Source organism: Nesoenas mayeri, assembly GCF_963082525.1.
Source record: "Nesoenas mayeri genome assembly, chromosome: 25".
Taxonomy (NCBI): Eukaryota; Metazoa; Chordata; class Aves; order Columbiformes; family Columbidae; genus Nesoenas; species Nesoenas mayeri.
In genome coordinates this window covers 5,602,899-5,612,974 of record NC_137549.1, presented here as the reverse complement: position 1 = coordinate 5,612,974, position 10,076 = coordinate 5,602,899, and the positions used below count along the sequence as shown (strand labels likewise).

Genomic DNA, 10,076 nt, shown 5'->3' with positions numbered 1-10,076 from the left:
GACCCTCAGTGTTGGGGCGGGGGGGGGCGGGGCTGTCGCTGTCACTGTCTCACGGGGCCCCTCTGAGCCCCCAGCTCTGCCACCGTTGGCTGTGGCACACGGGCTGTGGCACACGGGCTGGCACGGGGCCGGCTCCCCCTCTCGGGTGGGGAGGGTGTTTGTGGTTGGAAAGACGCCCCTGGTCTCCCCCTCCCCGGGCAGACCCCGCTTCACCCGGCCGCTCCCGCTCCCCGCCCCGCAGCTGCGCTGCGGCCGCCCCGGTGTCAGCTGGAGCCGGGGCATGAGCTCAGCGGGTGCGAGGCACCGGCTGGCACCGGCGGGGGCGGCTGCACCGGGGGCTGGCCCGGGGGTGCGGTTGCAGCCGTCGGGTGCGGGGGGGGGGGGGGTGCGGTAGCACCTTTAGCATCGGGCACAGCGGCACCGGGAGCTCTGGGGGACCGGGAGCCCGGGAGGGTGGGAGCCCCGGGGCCGTGGTGCCGCTGCGGAGATCTCTGTGCCCGTCCCGCATCACTCCCCGGATCCCCTCCCGGTTTGCGGGGCGGCGGCTGCTTTAAAAATGCAAATCACCCCCCTCCCCGCGCGCGGCGCGGCGGCGTTCTGGCCAATGAGAGGCGCCGGCCGCAGGCTGCGGTAACCGCTACCGGGAGCGGTGACCAATAGCGAAGCGGCGCGGCAGGAGGGGGCGTGGCCCGGGGCTCCCCCCGCCCACGGCGCGGTCCCGGCGCGGAGCGCGCGTCCCGGAACGGGCGCGGGGCGGCGGCGGAGCGGAGCGGGGCGGGGGCGGCCCCGCAGGTGAGTGCGGCCCCGCCGGGCCCGGGTCCCGCGGCCGCTCGGTCCCGCCCGCGGAGCGAGGAGCGACCCCCGGCCCCGCTGTACCGGAGCGGGGTGCAGCCCCCCGGTCCCACCGTGCAGCCCCTGCCGCTCCCGCGCCGTGCGAGCGCGCAGCCCCCCCGCTGCAGCATCCCCGTCCCCGCGGCTGGGGTGCAGCCCCGCGACCCCCCTCGTTAGCAAGAGCCCTCCCGCTCTGCTCCCCGCTGCAGCGCACCCCGCCCTGGGGGCCGGGGCAGCCCCCGCTGCCCCCTCCCCAATAAAAGCCCCCCCTTCCCCATGCAACAGAGCAGCCCCCTCTACCGAAAGCGCCGCTCCCGGTGCTGCGGGCGGCCCCCACCGCGACCCCCCGCTGCAGGTGCAGGGCTCGGCTCGGCTCGGCGCTTTCCCTCTTTTTTTTTGGGGTGGGGGTGCATCTGTACTCCTGTGCACGCCCCGACCCTCCCGCGGTGCTTCTCCTTCCAAAAGACCCGCTACCGGGGGAGTGGGGGGGGGGTGCACAGTCCCCTCCCCGCGCCCCCCACCCTCACTGAGCACCCCCGGCCCGGGCAGGTGCAGCTGTTCCCCGAGCTGGGCGGGATCCGGCGCCCCCCGGAGCTCCCCCCGCACCCCTGGGGGGGCCGCCCGCGTCCTCCGCTCTCCGCTCCGCTGAAGGTCACCGCTGCGGGTGGCCGGGGCCGCCCGGCTGGGGGGCGCGGGGGGTCCCGGGGGGTCTGTGCCGCAGCCCGGCGAGATGCTGCACCCCTCCGCACCCCCCGGCTCGCTCGGGGACTCGGTGGCCGCTGCCACCTCCGGGGACTTTGGCCGGTGGCGGCGGGTTCGCGGCGTCTGCGGCCGCTCGTGACCGGCGGCGGGTCGGGGTCCGGGGGGCCCTGAGTGCCCCCCCGGTGCTCCCCGAGCCCCGCTTCCCCTCCGGCCCCGCGGGGGGGGCGCGCTGAGCCCGCCCCGCTCAGACACAGGTGGCTGAGCCTGTGCGGAGGGTACGGCCTGATCGGGCGAGCAGGAGCGGGGTTTGGGGGGGGCTGCGGCTGCCCTGACCCCCTTCTCTCCCCTCCAGACCCCTGGCTGTGCCAAGGATGATCGGGGGGGCCCCTCGAGCCCCCCAGCAGCCCAGGGTGAGTGGGGATCCCCCCTCCCCCGTCACACCAACCTCCAGCCATGCACGATTTTTTGGTTTCCTGTTTTTCTGCAGCGCATGATGGGGAACGGGGCTGGGGGGGCACAGCCTGGGGGTCCCTCCATCTGGGTGCTGGGGGACTGCTCTGGCAGGCGACCCCCGGCACGACTGGGTGCTATTGGGGTTCAGGTCGGGGAGGGGGGGGGCATATGTCTGGGTCCGCATTTCTGGGGGGAAGGAGGGGGCAGGCTGGGCGGGGGGGGTGATTTTTGGGGGGTGGGGGCCCCCGGCACGGCCGGGCCGGGAGCAGCCGCCGTCACGCAGCAGCCGCTCATTTATTATTTAGCTGCGTATCTGGTGTCGGGCCCCAGCGCTGCCCGGGTGGCCCCCCCAGCCCCTCCTGCCCCCCCCGGGGTGCTGCCCGCCGTGGGGAGGGGGCCGCAGCGGTGGCGGGGGGCACGAGGGAGCCCGCGGTTTCCATGGCCACGGGGCTGCGCTTTCCCGGCAAAACCGATAAATAGTGGCGGGTGCAGGCGTGGTGCGGGGGGGCCCGTGCCAAACCCCCCCGGTGAGGGCCAGGTGTGTCCCCAGGGCGCCGGGAGCTGAGCTGCGGGTCCCCACACCACCGTCCCCCCGCTCCAAGATGTCCTACTTCACCGAGCACTTCTGGGTAAGCCTGGACCCCCACCCATGGGTGCCCCCCACACTCTAGGACTTGCTGCGGGGGGGGAGTTCATCACCACCGGTTGTTTTGCAAGGCCCAGCGCCTCCATTAACGCTGCCAATTAATTGCTGAGGGAAGTGGGGAGCAATGGGTGTGGGTGCCTGCGGGTTTCCCGGCCGTGGTGATGTCCCTGTCCCCGTTGTCCCCATGGGGATCCCCGTCCTGGCACTGGGCGGGGGGAAGTTGGCAGCACCACACGGCGCGGCCGGTTCTTCCTGGTTTGGCAGCTGCCGGCGTCTTCCTCTTCCCCCTGCCTCAGTTTCCCCTGTGCACCCTGAAATGTTTCCACCCCAAATGGTGCTCGGTGCCAGCGGGTGCTCCTGGTGGTGTCACTGTCCTGGGGAGGGGGTCCCCACGCCGTGGGGTGCTGGGGGGGTTTTGGGGGCTGAAGGTGGCCCCCCCACCAGGGCGAGAAGAACCACGGCTTCGACGTGCTCTACCACAACATGAAGCACGGGCAGATCTCCACCAAGGAGCTGGCTGACTTCGTCCGGGAGAGGTACCGGGCTGGGGGGGGCGGCCGTGGGGGGGTCCCAGCATCACCGGGCGCCGGCCCCAGCGCCCTCTCCCCACTGTCCCCAGAGCTGCCATTGAGGAGAACTACGCCAAGGCCATGGTGAAGCTGTCGAAGATGGCCACCAATGGCACCCAGCTGGGGTAAGGGGGGGCCTGGGGGGTCCGGAATGCTCTGACTGGTGGGGGGACACCCTGCTCATCCCTTCCTGTGCCCCCCCCAGCACTTTTGCGCCACTCTGGGAGGTTTTCCGCATCTCCTCGGACAAGCTGGCCCTCTGCCACCTGGAGCTGATGAAGAAGCTCCACGACCTCATCAAGGAGATCTCGCGCTACGGCGAGGAGCAGGGCCGGGTGCACAAGAAGGTACCGCATCCCCCCCCTACCCCACCCCCCCCACCCCGATCCCCCCTGCCCACCCCTCCGTGTCCCCCCCCAGTCCAAGGAGGAGGTGTCGGGGACTCTGGAGGCCGTCCAGCTGCTGCACGGGGTGGCCCAGCTGCTGCCCAAGTCCAAGGAGAGCTACCACAGCAAGTGCCAGGAGTACGAGCGGCTGCGCAAGGAGGGCACCAGCCAGAAGGAGATCGACAAGGTCAGACCCCCTCTGCAACCCCAACATGGTCCTTGTGGTCCCTTTGTCCCCGTCCCCAGCTCTGACTGCCACCGCTGGGTCCCCGCAGGCGGAGCTCAAGTCGAAGAAGGCAGGCGAGGCGCTGCGGCGAGCGGTGGAGAAGTACAACGCTGCCCGTGCCGACTTCGAGCAGAGGATGCTGGATTCGGCTGCGGTGGGCAGGGGGTGCAGGCAGGGGGTGCAGGCGGGAGCGGGGTGGGTGCAGGTGATGCTCGGGTGCGCGGTGCGGTGGTCCTTGGGGGCATCCCCTCATCCGTGCATTCTGTATCCCATCCTTGTATCTCTGGATCCTCGTATCCCTGCATCCCATCTCTGCATCCTGAATCGCATCCTCACATCCTGCATCCCATCTCCTCATCCCGCATCCCGCCTCGCTTCCTGCTTCGGGACAGGCTGGTCCTTGGGGACGTGCCAGCCTGGCTGAGCACCCCGCCATGGTGATGGCAACACATGGGGACGTGTCACCCTGGATGAGCCCTGTTCCTTGGGGACACGCCGTCCTGCCTGACCCTCCCTCCCTGTCTACACGCTGACCCCTGGGGACCTGCCATCGTGCTTGAACTCCCCCTTTGTCCCCCAGCGCTTCCAGGAGGTGGAAGAAGCCCACCTACGCCACATGAAGGGTCTCATCGGCTCCTACTCGCACTCCGTGGAGGACACCCACGTCCAGATTGGGCAGGTAAGTACCCAGGGAGGTGTGACAGCTGGGGGACAGCCTCGAACTGTCCCCCTCTTTGAATACAGTGTCCCTTTTTTTTTTCCTTCCCAGGTGCATGAAGAATTCAAGCAAAACGTGGAGAATATCGGCACCGAGATGCTGCTGCGGAGGTTTGCTGAGAGCAAGGGCACGGGGCGGGAGCGGCCAGGTGAGCTTGCGGTTCCCCCCCATTTGCACAGGAGCGATGCTCCCCCCTCCCTCGTGCATGGCCGGAGCCGTGGTGCCGGCTGATCCGCTCTCGCTGGCAGGAGTGCTGGATTTCGACGAGTACCGCCTGGCCCCAGCGCAGGAAGGCAAGTACGTCTGCATCCAGCAGCCCCCGCGCCTGCGACTTTAGGGGTGCTAAGGGGGGGCTGCTCATCACCCTGTGCCCCCACCCCAGGACCCAAGAGGAGCCGTAGTAAAGCTTTTCGCATCCCGGGGTTGAGCCGGAAGGAGAGGGATCGTGATGCTGTGTAAGATCCCCATGTACTCTGTCCCCACGTTCCGCATCCCTGCATCCCGCGTTCCACCCCCTCCTGCATCCTTACATCCTGCATCCCCTCATCCCACATCCCTGCACCCCATCCCTGCATCCTGCACCCCATCCCTGCATCCCACATCCTTGTATCTCTGCATCCCGCATCCCTGCATCCCATTCCTGCATCCCTGCATCCTTATATCCCACATCCTCACATCCCATCCCATCCCATATCCTTGTATCCCTGCATTCCAACTCTGCATCCTGCGTTGCATTCCTACATCCCTGCATCCCGCATCCCATCCCCTCATCCCACATCCCTTCCCCACTTTGGGATGTGACGCTGCCGCTCTCGTTCCCCAGGGAATCCCCCGATGCTGAGGTGGTGAGTATCCCGGTGCCAGGCTTGGCTTTTCCCATACTGGGAGGACTGGGAAGCGAGCGCCTCTCTGAGCGAATCCCTGCAGGGCTGCCCGGAGGTGGATGAGGACGGCTTCACCGTGCGCCCTGATGTCACCCGCAGTATCCTTGAGCTGGTTTGGGGGGTGGGGGGTGATTTTTGGGGTGGGATTTTTTGGATTTGGGGCATTTTTGCCTTGACGGGGGCTCAGCCGAGGCAGAGAACCACGTCTGCTCCTCCAGCGACTCCGACTATGACGAGGACGAGCCCCGCAAGTTTTACGTCCACATCAAACCGGTACAGCCCCGGGAGGCAGGTGACAGCGCTGAGGCCACCATGGAGCAACTCAAGGCCACCGTGGGGAACCTCATCCTGCCCCCCAGCATTGGGGTGAGCCCGGGGGGGGCTGCAAGGTCCCCAGGGACTGTGCCAGGGCCAGCGGTGACCCCCTGTCCCCAATCTCTTGCAGGGCACCGTCAAGCGACAATCATCTCGTAAGTGCCACCCTGCGGACTCGGCGTGGCTGCGGCTTGGGTGTCCTCCTGGCTCCGTGTCCCCTAATGCTGCCTGTCCCTGTCCCTCTGCAGGGCACGTGGCATCTCTGACCCCGGCCCCAAGTGACACAGACCCTGAGGGGACGCTGGCAGGAGGTGACACCATGCTGGGGGGTCCCGGGGATGCAGGGGGTTCCCGGAGGTGTGGGGTGCAACCCCAATGTGTCCCCTCTCCCCGCAGGTGACGGTGCCGGGAGGGGACACCCGGTGACACAGGTGAACAGGTACGGGGCAGGGAGGGACCGGGTTGCCATGGGCTGGGCCCCTATGGGGTCCCGGGGTGGGGACACTGAGCCATCTCCTCTGTCCCCATCACAGCGGCCCCGGGACAGCCCCCCCGGACACAGTGCCCCCTGCCGCTCTCTTCGGGCCCCCCCTGGAGTCAGCATTCGAAGCGGAGGATTTCCCGGGTGAGGATTCGGGGGCTCGAGGATGATGGGGGGGACCCCGGCATCCATAGTGTGCCATGGCCCCCGCCTCAGCGCCCTGACACGGGGTCTCCCCGCAGCCCCCCGCACCTACGTCCTCACCTCCTCTTCCTCCCCCTTCTCCTCCTCCTCCCCGGAGAACGTGGAGGACTCGGGGCTGGACTCGCCCTCGCACCCCCCGCCCGGACCCTCCCCGGACTCCAGACCCTGGACGCCGCAGCCGGGGACCCCGCAGAGCCCCCTCTCCAAGCGAGCCGGCCCCCTGGACCCCCCCCCACCGCCACCCCCCGCCGCCCGGGACCCCGGGGCGTGGGCGCCGCGGCCCCGCAGCCCCGCCGGCCGCCTCCCCGAGCCCCCTGGCTTCGCCGTCTTCAGCGGCCCCGGGGCCAAGGGGCTGGGGGGGAACGGGGGGTCGGGCCCCCGGGGGCGCAGCCGCTGCGCCAGCGGGACGGTGCCCCCCGAAGCCCCCTCGCCCGACCCTTTTGGGGAGCCCCCGCCGTGGGGCAGAGCGCACAGCCCTGGCGGGGACCATCATCCCCCCCTGCCCTGTCCTTCCTCCAACTCGGCCTCGTCCTCCTCCTCCTCCCCGGCCCCCCCTAGCGGGGGAGAGTCCTCCAGCCCCTCGCCATGGACATGCCAAGGCTTGGGGACAGGGCTGATGGAGGGTGGACCGTCGGTGGCTCCCCCGCCGCAGCCTGAGCCGGGTGAGTGGTGGGGGTGCAGGAGCTGCCCCCCCAAATCCCCCTTAATTCTGCCCCCCCCATACCCTTAGCTCTGCCCCTGGGCTGGGCTGAGACCTGCCCAGCTCCTGGCGCTGGTGGGACCCTGCTGACCCCCCTGGATGGTGGGTTTCTCTCCTCACCCCCCCAGATGCTCCCCCGGCCCGGCCCAGCGCAGCCCCCCGGGAGGTGCCGCTGGTGGCCCCCCCGCGCCGCTCCCGCACCAAGAGACCTGCGGCTGGTCTGGCTGCCGGCAGCAACTCCGACCTGGTGCGTGGCCGCTGGGGGGAGCGGGGCTGGGCTGGGGGACCCCCATGGCGGGGGCCAGACCCAGACCTCCCCCCGGACATGCTGTCGCCCCGCAGTCGCGCTCGCTGAGCCCCTTGCCCTCCTGGAGCTCCGGCCCCTCGCACTCGGCGCCCGCCAGCCTGGGCGAGCGCGGCTTCTTCGCCGTCTCCCAGCTGGCGCTCGGTGGGTCCTGAGGGGTTTTGGGGGGTGCCTGGGATCCCCTCCCTGCTCCACATATCCCTGGGTACACTGGGGTCCCCTCTCTGCTCCCTGGGGTTCCCTTCCTGCCCCCCAAGCTCCTTTCCCCCTTCCTGGGTGCTGCCCAGCCTGGGGGGGTGCAGGTAGCCCAATTTGAGGCTGGCATTGAGCCTTGGCCCCTCAGTGGTGACTGTCCTCACCTTGGGCATATCCCCCCATCCTGACACCCCCTCAGGATCTACCTGGGGGGTCCTGAGCCACCCCAACAGGGTTGTGGGGAGGTTCCATCCAGGCTTTGAGGCTTTGACCCTCCCATGTGCCTCCCCAGGGCTGTCGCGGGGTCCCAGCCCCGTGGTGCTGGGCTCGCAGGACACGCTGCCCGTGGCCACCGCCTTCACCGAGTACGTCCACGCGTACTTCAAGGGACACGACGCCGACAGGTGCGGGGGTCCCGGGGGGGCCCTGCAGCCGCTGCGTCCCAGCTGGGGTGTCCGCTGACCCCCGTCCTGTCCCGGCAGCTGCCTGGTGAAGGTGACGGGGGAGCTCACCATGTCCTTCCCCGCCGGCATCGTCCGCGTCTTCAGCGGGAGCGCGGCCCCCCCCGTGCTCAGCTTCCGCCTGCTCAACGCCGGCGCCATCGAGCAGTTCCTGCCCAACGCCGACCTGCTCTACAGGTGTGGGGACATGGTGACAGCTGGTATTGGGGTACAGGGACCTTGGGAGGTGGGGGATGCAGTGATGGCGGGGCTGGAATTGGGGTACAGGGCGAGCCAGGGGGGCACAGACATCCTGCAAGCTGGTGGATGCAGTGATGGGGAGCTGCATTTTGGGGTACACAGGGTACCTGATTTTATGGAGGTGGGTGGGAGCTGGCAGATATAGTGCTGGGAGCTGGATATTGGGGTATATGGGGGTACCTGTTTTTTTGGAGGTGCCTGGGCATCCTGGGAGCTGGCACGTGCAGCGCTGGGAGCTGGGTACCGGGGTACATGGGGTTCCTGGAGTCCCCAGGGAGCCGGAGCATCCCCAGTGGATGCAGTGATGGAGAGCTGGGTGTTGGGGTGCTGGGTTTCCCGGGGTGCCCCATTGCTGCTCTGACCTTGTCCCCGCAGTGACCCGTCCCAAAGTGACCCCAGCACCAAGGATTTCTGGCTGAACATGGCAGCGCTGACCGGGCATCTGCAGAAACAAGCGGAGCAGAGTCCAGCTGCCTCCTACTACAACGTGGCTCTGCTCAAGTACCAAGTGAGCCCTGAGCAGGGAGAGCTGGGACCCCCGGACCCCCACAAAGCTCCTGGGGGGTGGGAGGCTCTCGCTGCCCCCCCCAAACCCCATTGCCAACCCCCAGTTCTCGCGGCTGGGCCCCGGCGCGGCGCCGCTGCGGCTCTGCGTGCGCTGGGACTGCTCGCCCGGTGCCACGCGGGTCAGCGTGGAGTACGGCTACAACGCCGGCGCCATGGCCCTGCCCGTGGCGCTCGCCAACGTCCACGTCCTCCTGCCCGTGGACGAGCCCCTCACCAACCTGCGGCTGCAGCCCACGGCCAGCTGGTAAGGGGACGCAAAGGAACCGGGGGTCCCAAACGCACCCCCAGGGTGGGAGAGGGGGACCTTGAGCTGGGAAACAGGGTGGGGAAGGGAGGGAGGTGGGAGAAGGGGGGATGGGGTGAAGTGAGGGGGATTTGGGGGTCTGGGGGCTTGGGGATGTCCCCGTGTCCCCGCAGGAACCTGGAGGAGAAGAGGCTGCTCTGGAGGCTACTGGATGTCCCTGGTGCCCCGGGGCAGGGAGGTGAGGCTGTCCCCACGCTGCTGGGGAGCAGGGGGCAGGTTTGTCCCCCGCAGACCCCCCCAAACGTCTCCGCTGTCCCCCCCAGGCTGTGGTCGGCTCTCGGCCAGCTGGGAGCCCCTCTGCGGGCCCAGTAAGCCCAGTCCGGTGGCCGCCCAGTTCAGCAGCGAGGGCAGCACGCTGTCGGGAGTGGAGCTGGAGCTGGCGAGCGCCGGGTACCGCATGTCGCTGGTCAAGAAGAGGTTTGCTACAGGTACGGCTTTGGGGGGACCCGGGGGTGCGGGGGTCCCTTCATCATCCCCTGTGGCCCTGGGGTGCATGGAGTCCCTTTGTTGGGGTGCACAGGGTCCCTTCCCCGCTCCTCATGTCCCTGGGTACACTGGGGTCCCCTCTCTGCTCCCTGGGGTGCCCAGGGTCCCCTCCCTGCCCCCCCAAGCTTCTTTCCCCCCATCCTGGCACCCCCCCCACCACCACCTTTCCTCCGCAGGGATCTACCTGGCAGGGTCCTGAGCTGCCTCCTGCTGGACCCCCCGAGACCCCCGGGGCTCCCCCTTGGTTGTGTGAACTTGAAACACTGGACGGGGCTTTGAGGGGGCGTCCTGCCACCTCCTCACCTTCCTCAGCCTCCTCCTCCTCTCCCTCCGGCCCCGTTCTGTGACTGTCACCGTGTCGTCTCCTGCTGCCCGGCGGTCGGTCCCCTCCACCCTGCTCTGTG

At 69.3% G+C, this 10,076-nt stretch overlaps 1 protein-coding gene across 1 annotated transcript; it reads left to right on the top strand.

Annotated features, from left to right (window-relative positions):
- Positions 1–2,588: 2,588 nt before the first annotated feature.
- FCHO1 (FCH and mu domain containing endocytic adaptor 1) lies at positions 2,589–9,987 on the top strand (the record flags this gene model as incomplete). The annotated part of the gene is made up of 27 exons (XM_080359548.1): positions 2,589–2,615; positions 3,077–3,168; positions 3,252–3,326; positions 3,407–3,548; positions 3,622–3,774; positions 3,863–3,967; positions 4,394–4,492; positions 4,583–4,679; positions 4,780–4,824; positions 4,914–4,986; positions 5,355–5,376; positions 5,459–5,513; positions 5,603–5,781; positions 5,861–5,885; positions 5,979–6,041; positions 6,127–6,169; positions 6,264–6,355; positions 6,454–7,077; positions 7,244–7,362; positions 7,458–7,563; positions 7,907–8,018; positions 8,097–8,252; positions 8,691–8,823; positions 8,927–9,126; positions 9,300–9,364; positions 9,450–9,614; positions 9,849–9,987. 27 exons carry the CDS (start codon positions 2,589–2,591, stop codon positions 9,869–9,871), a joined length of 3,090 nt encoding a protein of 1,029 aa, XP_080215674.1. The 3' UTR covers positions 9,872–9,987.
- Between the last annotated feature and the right edge of the window lie 89 nt (positions 9,988–10,076).